We start from the raw sequence: 23,141 nt of genomic DNA, 5'->3' as shown, positions 1-23,141 counted from the left end.
TGCACTGATTATCCACGTATTGTAATACTCTTAAACGAATCAAGGCGTTTGACGATAGAGTGCGATGATCGATCGTTGGCCTTGAACAACACCAGCTGTAGGTATTATGAGCCTATCAAATGGTCCCCTCCCCCTCCCCAAGGTATGATGTCGGGATTTGGTCACGTTTTTCATGTCCTAGGGTGGGGATTTTGGTCACTCAAATTACATTGTTAACGTAGGCGTACTACATGGTAAGGCAATCACTAGTGTGCCCCATGTTGGGGCATGGTCGGGGATTGTCACTTAAATTTTGCCCGATGGGTGGGGATCCCCACGTCTTGGGTGGGACAGCCTGGGGGGAGAGGGAGGGGAGGGGGAAACAATTGATAGGCGCATTATACACTATGCACTTGCACATATATACTGCATGAAGCGAGAAAAGTGACCTCACGCAGCAAGGCTACAATATGCAAAAAAGCTGGTGCTGAACAAAGGTCTTGGAACAACCGTGAGCCTTGCCTTATCTTTATTTTGTCGCTGGACTTCCAGCGACGACCCCCGTATGCGAATTAAGATGAGATGATTATTCAGCACTTGGTCATGGAGGCTCACATTTTACAGGGACAGAGAGCTGGATAGTGTGGCTACATTCTACAACAAGTTTGAAGTCCACAGACAAAATATAACTCGATATAAATCCAGGGACAAAATAACAAAAATTGACTGAACAGATGTTCCAAGGCGTTCGCTCAGCACCAGCTGACTTGCATATCGTAGCATAGCCGCATGAGGTCACTATTAGCGATTTGTACAGTACATTGTGAATGCATAGCGCACTTCTACTATTTTGTAGGTGGCTGACCATCGATCATTGGACTCTATCGTTGAATACCTTGACCAAGGCTATCTCTTGTTTGGAGCTTCTGTCTAGGTCTTGGTCCACTACAACAATGTAGGGAACCAGCAAACAGACATTCATAGCTCTAGACATCTGATTCAGACACAGCTTTAGTCGCATGTACGTCTATGATCACAGTTTAGCTTATGGACAGACTACACTGATCATGTGGATCCGGCCTGTAAGAAATCAAATCAAATCAAATAAATAATAACAAATTTCTCATATTTGCCCTTACCTGTGGGGCTGGGATGTAGATCTTGTGTGCATTTTGGCATCTTCCACCCTGGCAAAAAAAAAAAAAAAAAAAAAAAAAAAAAAACACATTTCAAATTTAATTGACAACTTGCAACAGGATTTATCAGGTTTCTCATACCCCTTGAGGCAAAATCAAAGCGATTTCCCTCTGTGATTCAATATACTGCTATACGCAAGCCATGAAAAATCTGTTTCAAAAATCTTTGGAGTTTAAAATATGACTCTAGAACCCTAGCACCGGAGAATAAAAAAAGAACAACCCCAAATCTACCATTTTGTCTGATACGATTTGGACCCCAAATGTTATTGCTAACAAATTTCTCTTCGCCCCGAGTGTCAAACAAGAGTCAAAATCCACTCTCCAAAGTCTTCTCTTACAACTCTACCACTGTATTTACATTTGTTTCCGACTTTTGACTTTCTTTCACTAATTTCAAATATTTTTTTTGTGGAGTTGGACATTTCTGGTTCTCATGTCTTCACATGACAACAAATCTTAAAGTTGCGTTCCTGCGCTTTATTTTCAATTTTCATCCACAAAAAGATATTCCTTTCTAGACTGCTATTTTTCCAGCAGATACAAAAGTTATTCAATTTTGAATGAGACATTCAGAATTTGGTTTTGGATTTTACCGACGTATTTTATACACTGTTTGACCGATAATTTTTTTTTTAGATATTGACCAATAAAAATCAGCCAATGTGTAGTTATTGACTTTTAACTTTAAAAATTTCAAATTATTGGCTTGCAGACATTAATTTCGTTCTCCTGGGGGAAGGCTGGTTCCCGCCCCAGAATCAGCATCAATAATGTAGGGACCGGGAGCCAGTCTGCTCACAAAGTGGATCTGTTTGCGCCCAAAACAAAAACATTTTTGTTCAGAGGTTGTAGACTTCCAAACAAGAAGGAAAAAGAAGAGAGGTTTTTGGTTTGAATGAAACATTCAACTTGAAAATTTATTGAAAAAAAAATTGAACATGTTGAAGAGCACCGGGAATACAACTTTAACCTCAACTCCCTATGCTTTTTTGATAGGAAACTTCCCAAATCCTTCAAAATCCACTATTATGCAGAAACGTAATGTCACTTTTTTGTGTAGTATAAACCTTAAAGGGGCATTACGGCTTGAAATCCCCCCCAAATTTTATGTTTTAGATTGTTTAATGATCCCGTTTCAAAGGTCTGGTTGAAAGGAAACTAACCTAATGTCCTGCCGTTCCCATAAAAGATAAAAAAAAAAAACACCCAGGTGGTTTATATCGAACACGGCGGACATTTTGTGGCATACGCATGATAATACACACAGCACAAAACATAAATGTTGTCTCTCGCACGTCCACAGAATGCGATGCACTTGTGTGGCTGGATTCACAACTAGCACTCAACATCCCGATTTTTGAGAGTCAAATTTTTACCCCTGAAGTTCGTTCTTGCACAGTTCTCACACGAATAACACAAAAACGCCCAGTTTTTAAAGCATAGTTGTGCAGATGTTTATATCCTACTTTTAAATGCTCTTTCATCTTTTGATTTAAAAGAAGCGTTTTGTAGCGCAATTAGGTGCATTCTTGGACGTAATGTCCCTTTAAAGGGCATCAATCCTCATCTATAGGGCATCAAGCCAAATACACGTTGTAATGAAAACTTTCGAAGGGGAAATTCAAGCCCATGTAGAGCCATAACGTCTGGGCTCCACTTATTTTACAAAATCCTGTAAAAAAAAATCCTAGTGGATTTTAACGGATCAGGGAAGGTTCCTGGTTTTTTTTTTTTAATGGTCAGATACAAACTCCCTCTGATGGTGATACCCTCTGGCCCGCCCCCATGCCCTCAAAGCCACGCCCACATACTTCAGAGCTCCCGTGGTTGCTGAGCGGGCTTTCCTCGAGCCCTTCAGCTGCCGTAGCTTGTCTCCCTGGGTCATTGGGACGGAACTATGGGACGACTTGGAGCGCAGGGAATAAGGCTCTTCCTGTTTAGCCTGAAAAAAAAAAAATCAAAAAAAAAATCAAAATTAAAGGGAATGTACAACATTTGTGATGCGATCAAATTAAATGAGTCGTTTGTCGACCCCGGTCAAATTTTCTTTTATTACAGATTTGAAAAGAGCATAATCTCAGCATTACTGCTGTGAAAACCGCATGCTGATACCATCTTTAGTTCAAAAATTATGGAAGACGGAACATCAAGGGATGTGATGAAGTGATGTGATGAAGTGGCCTTAATTCCAAATGAAAATTCCCGACAAACGACTCATGTAGCTTGATCGCATCACATTTGCTTTTACTGCACATTTCAGAAATAAATGGATTTGGAAGATTAGTATGTTATGGCAAATATTGTAAGAATGACTTGTTTCACGTTTTGGGCTTGTAGATGCTGGAAAAACCAAGAAAACCAATCATGTTCTTGTAGTCTGGTTCCCTGACCCCACTTGAGATGAAACAGAGCAATTTATAAACTCTGGGGAATTGGAAGATCAGAGAATCAGTCTGGCAGGCTCGTACCCCTTCACAGGTGTGTAATCAATTGCAACGAAAACGCAGAATAACTAATTATGAAAATTTAGTAGCAGTTTTTGAAAAAAGCCAGTTTTCTCCAACGCTGTTCGGCCTGTCCCCCCCCCCCCAAGATCTCGGCCATTGAGTGACGAAAAATTTTGAAACTCGGTACATGCATAGAGCAACTCATCATGAACATACCCAAGAAATTTCATGACTATCATGACTATAGGTCAAAGGGTTTTGGAATTATGGCTAATTAATTATTCATATGTACGAATGGTAATTTTGCTCTGTGTACACCACGTATGGGAAAATTCAGTTTTCACGGCGCCGGAAATTTTTTTCGCTGCACGGCAACCCGGGGTCCGATTTTTATGTTTTTGGTATCAAAAGATGCACAAGGCTTGAGGCTAAAAAGTCATAACAGCTCGTGTCGTGAAAAAGTTTTTTTAAGGCTATCACGGAAAAAAATCAGGGGATTCCCCCGGGCCCTTTTAGGGTTAAGTAACTTGAGACAGCTATGCTTTGAATCCTGGTGAGTGATAAAACAGCTGTGACCACAACTTGCCTGCTTTGTCTGTTGACCCACTTTGACCATGTTGACTAGTCACAGTGCTTGTTAGACATATGATCTGACTGCTGGTGACTAGCCTTTGTTAACAGTATAGCAGGGGAAGTGGAAGTGAATTTTGACTGTCTGTGACTGTTTAAATAGCAGAAGGGTTAAGCACCATTTACTTACTGATTACGCAAATCATGTAGGCTGGTTTTTAATTTTTTAAAAAGGTAGACACATGGTAGAGTACATCAATATCAGCTAACCACATCACGTAAACTGCTAATTTACAAGTAGCTTTGAATATCCTTATCAGACCATTTTGTGTGTTTGTCACTTCTGCAGATGGGAGATATGAAGAATTCCGCTAATATGTTGATTTAATTGTGTCTGACTTTTTTTTATGACCATGTTTGGTTCACCTTTCTATTGTGGATAGTCCAGCATAACGTACTGGACACAATAGATTGCCAGGGTGAATTATGCGGCAATAAAAGCTACATGTACACTCGATAGGAAAGCTCAGAGATGCCTACGCGGTTCTATTTAAGTAAGCTGGCTGGGTGACTGCATTTTTTCCTCGATGGTGTCCTTGTTCATTGTAATAAGCGTTATGGTTCTTGATCACTATTGTCGTGGTATGACCAGACAGCTTCAGGCCAACTGTGCCTTGTATTGGCACGGACTGGTACTTCTGTGCTTGGTTTGACCCAAACAGACATTTTGTTGTCCACAGCATTTTAATGCACAACTGGTGAAACGAACAGACTGAAGTGTAGCTTCTGTAAACACTTTATTGAAACCAAACACTGATCATGTCTGAAGCTGATTTGAATTCGACCATGGCTCAGAATTTTGAAGATAAAAATCTGACTATGGCCTCCACCACTGAAGCACCTTCTGAACTTCACCCATACGGTGTTTTGGTGTTTGCAGCCTGTGCGTGGATTATCGTAGCTGTGTTGGGTATAACAGGCAACACTATGGTGATTCTAGCGGCGATTCTCAGTAATCACGTCCGCACGACAACCAATGTCCTGGTGGTCAACCTGAGTGTGGCTGATCTGTGGACTTGCTTGGCTCTGCCTTGGACAAGCGTGGCTAGGTTGAGTGATGGTACCTGGCCTCTTGCTAGCGTGATCCCGTGCCAAATAGCGGCGTTCATGTGGCACACCGGTCTAGGAGCCAGCGTGTACAACCTGGCTTTGATTGCGTTGAATCGTCTGGTCAGGATAACTCAAACAATGGTCACCTACAATCGCATCTTCTCACCTCGCAAGATGGTCTTCATTGTAGCTTTATCCTGGCTCATCCCGATCTTTGTTATCGTCTTTCCACTTACTATCGGTGTAGGTGCCCTAGGTTACGATCTCAAATTCGACACCTGTACAGATGATGACTTTCATCCTCGTGCTAATGACTACAACCTCGCCCAAACCATCGGATTCTACCCCATCCCTATGACCACTGTCATCGTCAGCTATGTCATCATCTATGTCCATGTCAGGCGTCACTTTAAAAAACAAATCCCCAAGACAGGAAACGAAGACATGGCCACAGATGCCGGAGAGCCCAGTGCTACCACCATGACATCCATGTCAACTACCGGTACTTCAGCTGCGGTTATCGAGGGACGGGACGAAAGTGAAGGTGTGGCAAGAAAGCACAAAATCAGCCATCAGCAGCTCAAGATTACTAAGAATCTCTTCTGGGTCTTCTGCGCATTCACGCTCTGCATCTCGCCGTACTTCATCTCACTCTTCTTTGCTAACAGTGAAGTCTTCGCTCTGTACGGCGCTACCATCTTGATCTGCAACAGCTGTGTTAATCCGATCATCTACGGAGTCAAACACCCGCAGTTCAAGAAGGTCCTCCGGCCGATGCTGAGGTGTAAGTGGCAGCAAATACCTCAGCCGTCTACGACACTGCAAGCGATCCTCTCAATGCGCCAGAGAGTGAACAAAACTTGAGAACAATCTGCTTACTTGGCAAACATCAAGCACAGTAATAATGACGCTACTAAGCAGATACACTGTGCCAAGTATAGATGTACATTCCTTTGACATTTTAGCTGGTGACGGGTGTTTTTGCTAAACATTTTTTTTTTTTGGGGGGGGGGCCTTTGCAGATGTCACTACTTGTCAGCTTTGTGGCCCCTGTTTGACTCATCCGTTAAGCCCCGCCCTGTTGTGTTCTAACCAATCACAGCCGTAACTTTCGTCCGACATGCGTGCACAAAAGTCTAAAATGCGTGCACATATACTTGAATTTGTATCCTTTTGTGGATATCCTTGTCATTTTTGTTGTTCTCGTGTACTAAAGTTTTCGAGTTTGAAAGTGTAAATTCAAAATGCTCCTATTTTGACCAGAATTAATTGCCTGGGCTGAAATTCGGACTTAATATCCCTTACATAAAATACTTCAATTTGCGACAGATCAACACACCTTGGAAATTCCGAGTTTTGAGTAAAATCCATATATCTATTTCGTGATAACCTTGTTGAGACGCATGCATCTATAGAAATTGACCTGTGGAGATGTATACAATCTTTTGTTCCCTATTATGCACATGTCTCCACAGGGTACCGTGTACCAGATCACGCGCGCATGACGCACGCAGCTGAAACATGCATTAGATTGCCCACGAGGGCAATCTAATGCATGTTTCTTTTATTAGAAATGCCTGACGCAGAGCATCATATATTTAACACTTATAATCTTACCATTATTATGCGGATATTAATTTGCCGGATTAATTTTGCCGGATTAATTTGCTTATAAATACGCCAACAGGTACATGTAACTTTGTATTTTGCAATTTAGTGACCCGTTATCCTTTTATTATCTGTGTAATCATTTTGATATATCATGATTTTCATAAATTTTACGGGAGCGTTAATGGAATTTTAGTACGTACTAGTACCAAAAAAAGATAATCTCATATAAGTATGGTGTTGCAACAAACCAACAAATTATTTCAGTGAAGTAAAGAATTTCATAGACTTGTTACATCAACTGACAGCCACTGAGTCCAGTGCAGAAGTACAGAAACAACTTAAGTGTCAAGCTTTAACCCTAACTCCCTAGCATGATTTACTAGGAACCATATCCATCCTAGCAAATTCCAACACCATATGGGAAACTGCACACATTGTTTCTGACTTTTTGATTATGGAGGTGTGCCAACCCAATGTGAAAGACTGTCAGTGTAGGGGTACCGTACCCATCCTGACAGATTCCAACAAAACATGCCTATGGGGTTTGATTGGTTGAGTTCTCTTAGGGTGAAAGAGTACAAATTGTAAACGATTAACTTTCGTATAATTATGTAAAATTACTCCATGAATATTGAATGCGGCTTATGGAATAAGGAAACTTGCGGTATTTCTGAGTAAATGACTTTTACTTGCCTCATATGTCCGGTCGTTGTCCGTGATGGATATGTCATCGACAGCCCTGAGAATGTGCGAGACTCCTTGCTTGTAGCTCAACTGTCCCCGCTTCGTCTTGGATCGAGAAATGTCCCCTTGCACCCACATGCTAGCTTGTTTTCTGCAAACAAAGAATTGAATGAGTTAAGGTGTACCCTTCCCAACGTTTAATACTAAGTAAAATGTGCAAGGAAAGAATGACACCTGATGCATACATGTACATTGTCTTGGCTCAAGAAGCTAGCGATCGATAGTGGATGGTGCGTAGTGCGCCCTCTAATGGCACAACAATTAGACCAGTGGGCCTACTCGCACTACGGCTTGGCCATTTTGTATCAGCGGTTTCACTTTTTCTTTATTTTTCCATAAGCTTTCCTATGGCACCAATCAGCGATCGAGAAATAGTTCAAAGGCTCTGCCAACCGTTGTTAACATACGGGCTTTATACATATGTACGTACGGTGACCCAGCATCATATCGCTTTTCACATATTTTCATATAAGTTATCACTACAATGCACTTTGAGATTTCAACAAGCAAGCACACAGAAACAACAGGGACATGTGTAAAGCAGGCACGATTCTGTTCCGAAAATTCTGAAGTTTAAAAAGAGTCTGCAAGTAACTTAGTGAAAGGGGCTAAGCTTGCTGGCATGTTGGGTGGCGAAAAAAAACCCTACCCTCCACCATTGTATTCATTGTATCCATGGTGCTATTTTATTATTTTGGAGAATGTAAGAAGTATGCACAGCAAGAGGCGCGTTTACCTCAGACGAAAAATTTGATTAAATAGAACTTGCAAAGTTAGCACCACTTTTATTTGAAATTAATAGAACTTTGTATTATTTTAATTAACATATTATTTGTTAGGGTTTTTAAGAATTGTTAAGCGCATTTGAACATACTTTATGGAATATGCGATTTAGAAATGAATAAAATATTATTGTTCCTGTCCAATGTATAATTCTTTGAGGAAAAACATGTATGATACTCTTTGTAAAAGTAATGCAGAGTTCAGTATTTTATCTGAAAAAAAAAGACAAATTTATTTTTCTCATGTTATCTAAGGATACAATTATTAAGCATTGTTTAGCCAAGTACATTTTTCTGTCTGCTATTATTAAACAGGAGTGTGAGTGACCACTGATAACAATAGCTGAAAACAGCTGAAAAAGGTGTAAAAAAAGCTGAACTTTGGAAATTTCCTATACTTTTGTACACGTACAGCAAGTGAGGGAAAAAAGCTGAAATCCAAAATAAAAAAAAAGCTGAAATCAGCTTTAAAGCTGAGATTTCACACCCCTGATTAAAGTTAAAGAAATTGATTTTATTAGTTTAAAATGAATATGCTCTTAGCTAACTCATATGTCATGATTTAAACTGTAATTGTATTATACAAATATTTTGATGTAACCTTCCAGGGTAAATGGGGTATATTCCTTTAGTGGAATAAAACAAGAAACAATAAAATAAAAATAATTATTACACTTTCCTGCACAAGCCAATTTTAAGATCACAAAAGGAAAGGGGGCCATTTTTCCTCAAAAGGTGATGACACACATCTGTCCAGTAAGACCACATGTTGTTCATTAAGGAAGCGTAAGTTCCTTCTAACATCCCTCCAGTCCAGAGACGTTTATCGAAGGTCACACGTCACTCACCGAGCTCCTTCCCAGAGATTCTAAATTAAGACACTGCTAATTTTGCAACTTCCTCCAAAAAAACAACTGTAAACTAAGACTTTCAAATTTTTAACAGTTGAACAAGGGCTTCTAAATCCTTGGCCATAAGGTCTCTCCAATGACGTCACTTTATACAGATTGTCACATGTGATCGGAATTTTGGACATCAAATTTTTGTGACGCGCATCAGCTGCGCCGTATTTTGAAGAAATTTCGAGCAACACGCGCGTGTGGTTAGTACATTTTGAACACTGCGCACACCTGATGGCGTTGAACATGCAGTTTTTCTACGAAGATGGCGTCCTATGAGAGATATCTATTGTAGATATGTGTCATCTAGCTATCTAGCTATAATTCCAGGAATCTCTGTGTGTCTGTCTGTCTGTACTTTGATTATCTCAAGAACCGGGCACTGTATGAAGTTGAAAAATCGGCTGGAGTATTGCTCTGGACCCCAGAATGTGCAGTGTCAAGTTTGAAGTGGTTTGGATGGGCGGTTCTCTAAAAAGTTGCAAAAAACGTGAGGCAAACGTGGCAGTAAATAGCCTAGACCACCACGCACTGCATACCATATTTTTGTCTGTATGTACACGTACGTGTGTGGCTCCAAGGGTACATGCAATTTGCGGTCGATTAAGGAACCCTCACTGTACGGCAATACCATTGTCAAGTACATGTATGGGTGAATAGACTGCCAAGCACTGCATACCATTTAGTCTTGGTATGTACAAGTACAAGTTTTGCCTCCGTATGTATATGCACGGGCATATATGCATTTCGCGGTCGAATGAGCAACCATCACTGTAGGGGGTCGACTGACCAACCCGCACTGTAGGGAGATACCTTTGTCCAGCATGGATGAATATGTGAACACAACACCATTGAATCGTGTGTGTTGTTTGCATGAGCAGTTCTCAATTGCCCCTTCCAACTGGCACATTTTCGACGGGCGCTGCACTAGTTCTGTAAATTTAGTGTCCAAAGTGTGACTTTCCCCTGTCCCTGTTACCTTGGTACTTTGTAATTTAAGCATCATTGAGAACCAAAGAATGACTTCCCATGATGTGTTTTTGAAATTTGTTGGGTAGGTAGTTTGCTATTCATAATTATTCTTGGGGCAACTGCATTAAGGAGTACTTCAGAAATATAAGATCACAAATGTCACATGTACCGCAACTGGGGCAGGGAAAAAGTGGACCCCAAATTTAATAAGAATGACCCATAAACAAGCGAGTGCATTCCATAAGCTGATGCGTTTAACATTTTTTTTTAATTTTAAGGTGTAGCAAGATGATAATTCTCACATTCACCCATTTCAGTGAATATACTTTCTAAAAAGTACAAACAAATTCCCCCCCCCCCCCAAATGGAAAATTGTTAAACAAACCAATTGTCCACCAGACAGCTTAGACAATTTCACAAAACTGCTAAGGGGCAGTCCAAAAATATGTAGGGGTGGGGGATGGGGTAAGGGAGGGGAAGTTTCCTTGGTTTTACTTACTCTTCCATAAAGTGTTGCTGGGGACCAATGACCGAGCCCGGCCTGGTAATCCGCAGCCATGCTATACACTCGGCTGCTGTCATCCGGTAGTGTTTCATCATGTAGCAACCTATCAGGGTACCAGTCCTACCCAGACCGGCTGTATGCAACATGGAAAAGATTAGAAAAAATAACATTTAAAACCAACTCATAGTGAACACTTGGTATCAAAGTTTAAAAAGTTGGTTTCATTTTTAAAACCCTCCTGCCAAAATCCAGCTTGAGGTTTTGAAGAAATATTCAGTTTTGAAAAGTATGGGCTCCATGCGCCGATAAAAGAGGGCGCCCTTTTACCTAGCAACGACGTCCCATGGGCGGGACATGTAGCTGGTTGACGCGCACCATTCCTTGTGCGTGATGCACGTACACCAGGGGATTTTGTACTATGTACATGCAGTGGTACAGCCGCGCGTCACGGCAAAATTGCAGTCAGGCAAGATGGCGTTGGTCGGTCACCTCCAACTGTACGTTTCTTTGCCGGTGAGGGGGTACTTGTGAACGGAGCGGATAGCCAAGAGATTTTAATTTACATAGGGCTTGATGCACCTTACACAATAGAGAATTGTAGAGTTTTGGAAAGATTCCAAACAAAATGCCTCGAACGTTAAAGGTAGAGTACATCATTTGCAGGTATCCGAAAAAGTAACTGACAAAATCATTGTTGGAAAAGCATACTTGGTTTAAAGATAGTAATGGCACTAAACTCCCTGTGAAATTATTCTTTCTGGCATGCTGTCATTTTGAAGAAAACAATAAAAAGAGGTTATTTCCAACGATGCGTCTGAAAACGCATTTTTGAAAATTTCCGTCAGCAGTTTGTTTTAATTCAGCGAAGTAGTGAATGGCACGACGCACACGCATGCGCGCTTGCTATAATATGTTGGTTCATGTTTTGTTGGTGACATCGCATAGCTACAATCAGCTGAATGAGAACGTGTCCCAGGCACTGATCGTTGCTGCAATTCAAAACATGACCCTGCAACTGTTGAATTGGAATTCCACCCCCTTCATTTTTTTCCGTGATACCATTGCAATATTTTTTTTGTGACCCAAGCTTTCCTGACTTTTTAGCCTCGAGTATCTTTTGACACCAAAACCATTAAATTTGGACCACGGGTTGCTGCGCAGCGAAACGTTTTCAGGCTTTTTTATATATGTTTTGATGATAATCTGACGCATTTTCGAGATGATTCCTCGAAATTCAAAATTTTGATATTTCAATATGTTTAAAAAATTGATATTCGGTGATATCGATATCAAAATAATATCGAATAAACAAGTAATATCAATATATCGGCAATGCATGTACATGCCTGTTGCACCACTTCTGGCAAGGGGATTCAGGGCAGTTCCCAATTAAAGGTCCAGGGAATCAGGATTCATGCAAAGGACACTTCCTCACCTTTACAATGAACCGCCAGCCCGCCCTCGGCGTTCTCGGATATCGTGAGAAACTGCTGCACGATGGCGTCGCTGGGCACGCTGCCGTCAATGAAGAACAGGTCGTAGTGGTCGAAGCCCGCGTCGGTGAACCGCCGGGCGTCGTAGATCTTCTTGTTGAGGCGGATGATGGTCGTGATGCTGTTCTTGCGGAAGTAGGGGAAGTAAGCCTCCGGCGCATGTAATGGGTAGCCTGAGATGTTAAAGAAAAAAATTGGGGTGGGGTTATAAAGAGGATTGGCTTGAGAGAATAGTTGCACATTTCAAAAGGCACATTCGAATACTTGGCAACATCAGCATGCATACTGGAATTTGTATCCTTGTGGAGTAATTTCTTTGAACATTCTCGTGTACTTAAGTTTTTGAGTTTGAAAGTGTAGTTTCAAAATGCTCCTATTTTAACCAGAATTAATTTCCTGGGCTGAAAATTCGGACTTAATATCCAGGTTACACAAAATATTTCAATTCGTGACAGATCAACACACCTCGGAAATTCCTTATTTTTTGAGTAAAATCCATATATCTATTTTGTGATAATCTTGCGGAGACGTATTCATCTATAGAAATTGCTCTGTGAAGACGTATTCAATCTTTTGTTCCCTATTATACCCATGTCTCTACAGAGTACCGTGTAACAGATCACTGAAGTAGAGACATTTGTTCATAGTTTAAAAAAAAAACCAGCAAAAAGCTATTCAAATATTCTGTTGATGATCATATATTTGAATATTCGGTGTGTTCGGGACAGCCTCAACCAGGGAGCACTCATCTGTTAAAAACAGTCACTTGATTGATTTTGACTGCTGGGATGGCTTCTTTAAATTTGCCAGCCAGAGAAGGAGTGTTAATCTCCCTTAACCCTGCGCAGAGTGACCTGGTTCCATTTTGCAATCAGGTGACCGAATTTTTTGAATAAAAAAAAAATTGAGGGCCAATGACGGTCACCTTCCATCTAATCCTCATTCAACCCTTGCCAAATCAGCTGGTTCAATGAACTTTGCAGCCAGGGCTTCACCCTAAGCCGTACGTGTCAACAAACTTTCGACCAGGCCTCCTGCCAAGTCTCATTGAAACATATACAAACACCTGTAACTTGACACAGCCATCTCCCTTCATAGCCGCAAACCACAGCCGCCAGTCAATTATCTTTTAAGTGCACTGTCTGAACTGCCTGGACACTGTCTGGCACGCGGCTTTTTGTTGTTTTGCTCAACTGGGGGAGTTATGACAATGCCAACAAGGTTGTTTTGATTTGTTTCTCTGTTTTTTCCCCACTTTTTACTGCAGTATCTGACACTCAGTGGCTTCAAGCCCTGTTGAAGGTTTTCCCATAAAGAGGTAAAACATGGCAAACAATTTTTTTTTATCTCGTGACGCTATTACGAACGCTTTCCTTTCACCCTTCGCATTACCCACATCTTCTATAGTTTCTTCCTTTTCTTTTTGTAGTATTGCTTCCTCTAGTTTTCGATTCCTGACAGATTCCATTCAGCACCACTCCATGCCAGTGTCGTTTTAGTTTCAATGTAGAAACCACGCACAGTTAAAGCCGCAAAGGGCACAGTCTAAATGGGACATTAGCGCCATCTTCAGTAACAACAACACCACCAGTGCGTGAAATTACAGTCGGACATCGGACATTTTCCGACCACTTTCATGGTTTGTCCGACCAAATGCAGATGTGCTCGGACAAAATGTCCGAGCGATTTATGTATTCTTTGTGGAGTTGTCTTTTTCAGAAGTATGAAATAAACGCTTGCACTCAAAAGTATTTTGTTGTTTATTTCCGATGATCCGGTCTGTAATACTTACCGTACGCTGAGCGGCTGCTAACTACATGTACGTGTTGTCTTATATTCACGCAATAGATGCAACGCGTTTACACCCCAATACATGTAATGAGAATTTAGCAAGATCAAAGTACGTTGTGTTGCGCGGTATGCTTTAAGTGCATGATTGTTACTAAATTCTCACAACGTGGCTTACTACAGAAACGAGCGCGTGAATGCCCGGCGCTTGTCATTGCAACTACATAGTGTGTATTATGGATACGTACGTACAATGTACGTAAACATACATACTGTATATGTACACACGTGTATGTACCGTCCACGTGTTTGAAGTATAGTAAACGCGGCCTTTTGAAAGTTCGTCTCGCAAGGTTTCACAGAGTAATTTACTTGGGAAAAAGGACGCATTTCAAGTTTTCAATCATGAAGAGAGCACTATGTAAGTATGTTTTAACTAGTCCTCGACTGTTGATAACCTATTTGTTTGCTCATGTGACCTTCAAATTTGGAACGCTAAATGGCAGATCAAAACTTGACAATGGCAGAACACTTTTGATTGTGCTCGGACATTTTGTCCGACCACTTTTTTTGTCTAATTTCACGCACTGCACCACCACAAAAATTGCCTTGCAACTTCAAGAACATAAGGCTAGCTTGTTGGACTATTCTAGTTTTGGATACCAGAAAAACAATTAGAAAAGAAAACAACAGTTGATGTTTGAGCATGTACATGGGCCTTGTAAAGCAATGCGCTGATTAAGAAGTGACAGATTGTTATTACCATTTTCAATCTTGCTCTTAGGATGGGGGCCACTGAAGGCAAGGTATTTCCCCGGTAGAATCCAATTGAAGTCACCATTTTCCACTCTCTGAAAAACAGAAAATTGTAAACAAAATGTTTTTATTTATTAACCCTCCTGCTATTTAAACAGTCACAGACAGTGAAAATTTCCATCCACTTCCCCTGCTATACTTTAAACACAGGCTAGACACCAGCAGTCAGATCTTGTCAAGCAAGCACGCACTGTGACTTGTCAAACTCAGTCAACATGAACAGACAAAGCAGGCAAGTTGTGCGCACAGCTGGCTTAACAATTACCCACAGTCAAAGCAAAGCTGTATCGAGTTACATAAACAGTCACGGCCAGTCAATCCTGCTTTATGTAGGCTGGGAGCTCTTAACTTATGAAAACAGTCAGTAGATTGATTTTGACTGAAAAACTACTTGGCAAAGTATGTATGTTTGCTTTAGGAGCGTTAATCTGCCAAGCAACGGACAAAATACCTTATAAAGAGCACTACCAACTTATTTTTATATTAAACTTTTCCATTTTCTGAGTAAAGTAGGTTTGTTGATACAACTTGTGAGAAAATACTTTAAAGGTCGTGCTTTGTTCACAATGTGCAATTGAGGGGAAATCCCAGAATTGAGGAAAAACAATGTTGAAAAGGTTATGTCGACCTCCTAAATGTAATGTCATGTATTGTTTGCTTTGTTTGGCATGTTTCAATTCTATGCTGCGCACAAAACGTGACCTTTGCATTCTACTTTTCTATGGGCCGTGACCGCAAAACAGCATTATATTGAAGCAAAACAGGGGCCAATCAAGAACTGTTTTTCTTCAGTAGTGATCTTTATGGCAATTAATATAAACACCGCAATAAAAGAAAGTCCACACTCATTGGATGGGTCATAATTTTGAATTTGATCATCTTATATTGTCGTCATTTATATGACTTTTGGGGAACGTTGTTAGCTACATTTTGATACCCCGTTTGTTACCAAAGACTGTAAATCGTCCAAGATTGACAACGGTTAATAGAAAATGATGCAGTTTGAAAAGTTGCAAATTAAAAAGTTACTGGAGGATAAATTGCTGCAAAATCAGCCTCATTTATTTGCCATATAGCCTCTATCCTGCAAAATCCTCCATTTTGTGAAGCGGATTCGGAGGATTTAGGATGGTAGGGTTAAACAGAATTTGAACCTACTCAAAAAAAAATGTCAAGAGAATAATACATGGAAATGAGATCAGGGCTCCCCCTGCCAACCATACCTCGTAATGTTCGTACTCTTCCACGTCAAAGGATTCAAAATTAAGGAAGTTGTGTGTTATTGCTTTATCGATGGCTTTGAGGCAGTCCAGTAGGGTCAGGTTGTACGTGCAGGCTCCGTAGGATGCGTCCCTGAAATGAACGAATGCAAAACAAATATAAATTACAATAAAAGCAGCAACACAACCTTCTCATTTTTCTTTGCAGTTTTTCAAGCAATGTGCGAGAAAATTGCAATTTCTTTTTTGAATTTTCAATAAACCATGCATCAATACACAATACTTTTTAATGTGAGTGAATTTTTAGTTGATGGACCTTCGAAATAAGAAGAAAAATACCTTTCAAGTACACAACAAGGAATTTCAACAGTCGTTTTTTTTTATAAAAAGTTGACTCTTTCAACTGTTAACATGTACAGTTGTTGCTGTTTCAACATGTCTTACATTGTATGAATACAACCTTCAGTATTGTTCTATCTCCAATTTTACAAATTTTAAGTTCATATACATGTACAACAGTTGTATTTAAAGACCCAATTTCAAATATCAAATGACAATCTGACACAAATTACTGTCACTCAATAAGCCATTCTGCGAGTTAAATTTGAATAAAATCTGCAATGCTGACTTAACCCAATGCTTTGCACGTTTTCACTTTGAATTGTCCCGACCAAAGAGAATGTTACTATATAACATGATTCGGGGCAAGCCTTACGCTAGCAACCCCCAGCTCCAGCATGGTCAGTTGTCTTTGTGCCAATCTCACGCACTGTGAACAAGGTATTGGAGCTGAGCGTCTCTTACGTAACTATGCAAGAGCTTGCATAGTTCTTTTAATTTTTAAAATTGTTCAGTGGTGTTTTTGATTTCACAGTAAGCCAGTTCCGTATTTCAACCGGGAAAGCAAACAATGATATGGCTCACAGGTCATTAGGGATAATTGATCGCTCATCAAAGGGGCATTGAATGCACAAGGAGATGGTCACATGACGTTTGTGCATTACTTCAGGCACGCAACTGCCAAATAACCAAAAAAAAAAAAAAAAAAAAAGAAGAAGAGGGAAATACTAAGCTTTACCAGACTATATACATTTTTTTTTTAATAATGTTCCTCCATGGTATAAGTGTGGAGGGCAAAACGAGGAAATCAGCTGATCCGAGGAAAAGTTGCATGCCTGGTTGATTGCGAGCATAATAATAATAAAGTGGTGCTTATAATAGCGATTTGTGATTAATTTATACCTGAGGTTTCAAAGCACTTTACAATTATTATCCCTGTTCATCAGGAATGAGGTCATTATCTGCAGCAGCTCAAGATCTGCGCAAGAGCTACATGTACCTTCCCAGATACCAATTTATACTCCTGGGTGGAGAGAGGCAATTGTAGTAAAGTGCCTTGCCCAAGAACACAAGCACCATGTTCCCCGTCAGGGTTCGACCCCACGTACAACGGCACATGAGTTGAACACCGTAACCACTGGACCACAACACCCCAGTATGGGGGTTCCCATATGACACTTGAGTAGCATCGGCAATTTTAACCAAATGACCTTTGATCTGGACTACTTCGAGATACCTACGGTACCTGGCTTATTGGGGGCGCAAAAAAGGTGCATGTAACTTTGTGTATGACACATAAATCTGTGGGTACATGTGCATGGGCTTGCTCACAGATTTAATACATGCCCAAGTAATTGCATTTGATAGAACCGATCAGAAAAATCTACAAAAAAAAATGATGCAACTGGCATTGTGTATATATTGCCCTGGATCAAAGGCCCTGGACCAAAAGCCTTGGGTTACATGTAATCCACCATGTTTGCAAATACTTCAGAAGACTCTATCCCCATTCAACATGTTCACAGCCACCAGCGTATAAGTAAATCTAGCTTTTCAAACAGTGTCTTTATCACACAATGAGGTAATAGATATGTGCAGACCCGCAGGGGGGCGAGAATAATACTGTGTCAAGCACTGGTCAGTGGAAATAGGGCCATGGAGTGGGAGCTTAGGGCTTGTGTTGCCAAGCAACAGACAACAGGTGGCTTAGGCACTTCAGTGATGTTCACTTGCCTGTTAGTCTTGTGTAGGCCGGTACAACTAAGTGTTAAGTGGTGTATGTACCTGCCGGTATGTGCAATATGTGTTTTTACATGAACATGTATGCATTTTGGCTAGACACAAACAGGACATGCTGATAACATAACCTACACTCTAAAAATAAATTGGCTCATGAAAAAATATTGAATAAAAAATTGCACATTAGTATTGTGTAGGCCGGTACAACTACATGTATGAGTGTTAAAGGGAATGTACATGATTGGCTTTTGCTGTAATTTTCATAAATGAACTATTTGAGGGGTTAGTATAATAGATCAAATATTGTTACACTGGCCTATTGGAAATTTTGTGTTCGAAAATGCTGGAAAAACCAAGAAAAACAAAAATGTTCAAGTAGTCTGGTTCCCTGACTCCACTTAAGATAAAATGGATCAATTTATAGATGCCAGAAAATTGTAAGGTAAGGGAACCAGTCTAGCTGGCCTGCACCCGTTAATGAACATGTCACCAATAGCAAACAAAATTTGGACTTAAAAAAGGGTAAATTTGGAGCAGTAGTTGAAAAATAGTTAGGTTTTGTATACAAATATACAATTTTCTTAAAAATGACTTCACACCAAGTGCCATAATTTTACAGGATGCTTTAGACTGTCATTTACCAACATCCTAGTAAGGTATTTCGTAAAATCTTGGTACCGGGTAGTTGTTTGCAAATGCTGTATATTCCCTTTAAGTGTTGTGCATATCCGTACATGTACCGGTATGTGCAATATTATGTATTTTGGCTAGACACAAACAGGACATGCAGACAGCACAGTCTGCACACTAAAAAATGTGGCTCATGAGGACATGTTGAATAAAAAATTGCACATTCACATGTGCATGTACACGTATATGTATGTCATCAGGATAAAACTCCATGATATATCCATGGGTAGTAGGGAAACTACTTTTGTCAGAGTTTGTGTGCACAGAAGTAGCCTACATGTACAGTAAAATGCTGACATAGAAAAGTTTTAAAGTGTCCCAAGTTCCACCGTTATGAGGAAAAATTGCATATTTGGAAAATTTTTTTAGGGTACCATAGAAATTACATTGTAGACACAAAAAGTGACTGGGAAAAATATGCACCAATCAATTTTGAGCTATCTAAGCAAAGTCAAATTCTTTGACTTACTCACAATGCCTTAATAAATACAAACTCTTTTTGTTTTTGTCAGACACACACATGTACGCACATGCATGTTCAAGTATGCGTATGTGTGACATAAACAAAAATATTAATTAATAGTCAGAAAATATAAAATGCCAGACTAGGCGTGTACAGCTTGTGGGACTACATGTGGTCACCAAGGTGACCAATAACTGAGAGTCGCTAAAAAGCATTGGTAGTAGTCAGTTTTTAAATAGTCAACTAGTAGTTATGCAGTAACTAGTCGTGACTATTGAAATTAGTCGTGACTGTTGAAATACACACCAGATGTCATAATGGGGACCGAAGACGCTGTGGGAGCAGCAGAAATACCGGTACCCATAAGTCGGTAATCCTTACTTTTAGGACCCCTTTCCTATAATGATATAAGGTTAAAAGACTCACCAAAACAGCTGACTAAATGACACTCAAAAGTGACATTCTGATATTTTTGGACACATTTGAACGTTTGGCAATGACATCTCTTGAATATCAGAAGGTTTGATTTTGTAGAAAGAGGGCAGGGTTTTGATTTATGAGGGGTTAAAGACGACGATGACAAACAGAAAATATATTGAAAAAGCAAGATGGCGAACTGCAAAAAAAGGTAGGAAAGTCACATTTTCTTTGAAAGTGCTTTCAAAATTATAACTAACATGAGTTTGTCTGAAGAAAAAAGACTTCTTTAGCCTGCAAAAGTCACTTTGGTACTGGACAGTCATCTGCAAAAGTCAGTTTTGAACAGAACTCGTACAAAATAGAGGTGTCCTAAAAGTAAGGATTACCCATAAGTCGGTCCTAATATGCCTCATAATAAAACCTTCCCATAACGTGGTGACAGCCCGCCCCACAAAAATTATGTACGTGTAGCATAATTGCCTTTAAGGAGTCCAAATTTGTTTACAGACATTGTTGGGATAAATATGGCAAATGGCCAATATTTGACTGTCACTTCACCTCCCACAGAATATCAAAGTGCAACGGGATCAACCCAATTGAATTACATGTATTCTGCATGTTCATGTCCAGGTACGTGTAAGTGTACAAATTTGAACAAACAAATTAAATGTGTGAACAAGTCAACCAATAAAGCTAACGGTACATGTACCACACACAGTACAGCACAGTACAGCACAAGTACATCTACCAAGGCTGTACTTGATTCAAAAGGTGCGCACAAAGGATCTTTAGCCTTGACTGAAAGGGAACAATGGCACCTCAACTTTAAATAACCAGACAGTTATGGTGCCATAAACATGTACACTGGCTATGTACACTGAAAGCATTTTTACTTTTTCGCATGCAGCGAAGCGTGAAAAACGTCAAACATCAACAGCGCTGTATTGTCCAGCCTACACGTTACCTCTGTACGTGTTCATGGTGTTGCAAGTACATTGGTCGTAACAGACACTTTTTCTTGTGCGTGTGGGTTTATAAATTGTTACTTGTAATTCATGCCTTATTGTTGGCAGCAATGACATTACTCTGTTCAGTTCACGGGAAGCAAGCGAATTACATGTGAAGCGTTCTGGTAGAATGAGACGGAACTGGGCACAGGCCATAGTGGAGAAAAATGCAAAAAACTGAATGGGGGCCGTTCTTTTTTTATTTTCCGATTTATTGATATTTGTAATCTTTGATATGTCTACTATTTATTTTATAAAAATAGTATAAAAATTGTGGAATAACATGAATAAAAGAGTTTTTTTAGGAAAACAATTGACATCTTTCAATTTTACGAATACAAAACTCGAAACTCTGAAGGCCTTTTTCTCATTATTGAACTTTTTTTTGACAGGTCAATAAATAACCGAATGTCCAATTGAAGGAGAATTTTATTCTCTTTCCTAATACCCACTAATCTCATTTTCGACCTCTGCCCAATTCTGTCTGATTTTGGCAGAACGCTTCGCATATGTCACATATTAGCGACAATCTCCCAATAGGCACTGTTGATGATTCTATGGGTCTTTTTGAAAAGTCCCATGAAACTAATTTAACATTACTGGGCTACCGGCAGAATTTAGCTCCTTGAGCACCAATACATGACAGTGGAGTGTCATGGCCTAGCAGTTAAGAGCACCGGACTCATGCTTTGGTGTTTCAGAGACAACAGTGGCGTGGGTTCGAGCCCGCCGGGTGGACACTTGTGCCCTTGAGCAAGGCACTTAACCATTATTGCTTCGTCCTTCGGATGGGACGTAAAGCCATAGGTCCCGTGTGTTGTGTAATCCAATGCACGTAAAAGAACCCAGTGACACTTATCGCTAAGAGAAGGGGTTTGCCCCGGTGTTTCTGGTCTCCTGTATAAACTCCCACACAGAGTATTTAGGAGATGAACCAACCAAGAAGAACCAACCAAGAACTGGTAAACAAAACTGACCTGAATGGAAGGTATGGTGGATTGGTTCCAGCAACGAGCGGTCGATATGCCTCCTCAGGAGTTTTCTTCAAATGAATCACCTTGGGTTAAAAAAAAGAGGATAAAATATTTACAATTTACAACAACTTTAAAGCTATAGTCCATCATTTGCAGCCATCCGAAAAGTAACTGGCGTAATTATTGTTGAAAAACAAACTTGGTTGAAAGATAGTAAGGAAACTAAACTCCCTGTGAAATTATTCTTTCTGGGAAGCTGTCATTTTGAAGTAATCAACGAAAGAAGGCCTTTCCAACGGTGATTCTTAAGAAGCACCGTAGGAAAATTTAAATTAGTAGTTCGTTTTGTTATTCAGCGCAGCGCGCACAAGTATTGGAACGACGCACACGCGCGCGCGGTTGTTATAATTCGTCGGATCAGTGCGCTACGTCGCGTATAGCTGCAATTCAAAACAATTCAAAACATGATTCAGTAACTTTTGATTTGAAATTGAGATCTTAGAATGCTGTTTTTCTCGGAATGTACAGCTGAAGCTGAGCTGAAACTTCATCAGGTTAGTTGCTCAGTATCCTTCATTAGATTTTGAACTCTTTTGTTGCTTCAAACGAACAAAATGCACAAATTACAAATGATGGACTATAGCTTTAAACACCATTCCATGTAAACTCTCGTGAGGAGGTTTTGAAGTATTTCAGGTTTGTGACTCATGATTAGAGGGTCAGGAGTTCGAATCCAGCTGCTGCATGAATATGTCCTTGGGCAAGCCACTTTATTGCTACTTCCCCAACTCTATTCATGAGTATGGGTGGATACAGGCAATGAACTGACATCACATCCGGCCGGGGGATCAAAACATATTTTGTCCTTTCCAGGAAACCAGAAATAAACATCAGCCTCAAGACCCATTGCTCAAGGCATTCTTTAGTTTTCATTGAATCACTTTTTTTCTGTTGTTTTGGTCAAAGCGAGGATTTAACATAGCCTTGACTGGTTGCTAAGTGATAATTCCTGCTAAGAAACTTCCTAAAAATTGGGAAGGATAAAAGTGATTCCACCAACGACGCCAAAAGGAAGTAGTAATTTAATGTTGATTAACCCTGAATCCTACATGTAAGCATTCTATGCTTATGCAGGGAACCTTCCTGAGTGCGTGATAATGACCAGGTTGGGGGCTGGCCGCTGTAAATGGTCTGAGCCCAATGTGAGGTTATTCACTTTCTTAGTTTACTTTTGTTTTCTGACGTTTGCAAATGCTGTATATTACCTAAAAATAACTTTAGAGGAACATGCAAAGCCCAATGTAATGTAACTGACCTATCGCCGTTTGCAAGTTAGCCACGCCTCTTGGATAAACAATATAGAATTTAGTATG

General features: G+C 40.1%; 2 protein-coding genes across 11 annotated transcripts in view; one reads left to right on the top strand and one right to left on the bottom strand.

The window, feature by feature from the left end:
• Nucleotides 1-23,141, bottom strand: part of LOC119722392 (dual specificity protein phosphatase CDC14AB-like) — a 52,571-nt gene that overhangs the window by 19,678 nt on the left and 9,752 nt on the right. For 6 of the 10 annotated variants that reach the window (XR_005270442.1, XM_038192475.1, XM_038192479.1 and 3 more), the window contains exons 5-12: nucleotides 21,772-21,851; nucleotides 16,139-16,268; nucleotides 14,863-14,950; nucleotides 12,254-12,484; nucleotides 10,813-10,951; nucleotides 7,610-7,751; nucleotides 2,930-3,120; nucleotides 1,119-1,166 (exon numbers count right to left, since the gene is read on the bottom strand). Coding sequence is in view for 8 of the 10 variants with exons in the window: in XM_038192475.1 (XP_038048403.1) it covers nucleotides 1,119-1,166; nucleotides 2,930-3,120; nucleotides 7,610-7,751; nucleotides 10,813-10,951; nucleotides 12,254-12,484; nucleotides 14,863-14,950; nucleotides 16,139-16,268; nucleotides 21,772-21,851 (1,049 nt within the window). In the remaining 2 variants the exon portion in view is untranslated. The remainder of the gene's footprint in view (nucleotides 1-1,118; nucleotides 1,167-2,929; nucleotides 3,121-7,609; nucleotides 7,752-10,812; nucleotides 10,952-12,253; nucleotides 12,485-14,862; nucleotides 14,951-16,138; nucleotides 16,269-21,771; nucleotides 21,852-23,141) is intronic. The other 4 variants (XR_005270443.1, XM_038192478.1, XM_038192480.1 and 1 more) reach the window with 1 other exon arrangement.
• LOC119722394 (G-protein coupled receptor moody-like) lies at nucleotides 4,530-6,254 on the top strand. The gene has a single exon (XM_038192483.1). It carries the CDS (start codon nucleotides 5,015-5,017, stop codon nucleotides 6,167-6,169), a length of 1,155 nt encoding a protein of 384 aa, XP_038048411.1. The 5' UTR covers nucleotides 4,530-5,014; the 3' UTR covers nucleotides 6,170-6,254.

This window comes from Patiria miniata, unplaced genomic scaffold (genome assembly GCF_015706575.1).
Source record: "Patiria miniata isolate m_02_andy unplaced genomic scaffold, ASM1570657v1 HiC_scaffold_15, whole genome shotgun sequence".
Taxonomy (NCBI): Eukaryota; Metazoa; Echinodermata; class Asteroidea; order Valvatida; family Asterinidae; genus Patiria; species Patiria miniata.
Note: the sequence above shows the minus strand (reverse complement) of the source record. Positions and strands in the feature narration are given on the sequence as shown.

Bases quoted from the DNA above. Each gene is read 5' to 3' on its own strand.
- LOC119722394 (XM_038192483.1), top strand. From the start codon at position 5,015: ATGTCTGAAGCTGATTTGAATTCGACCATGGCTCAGAATTTTGAAGAT.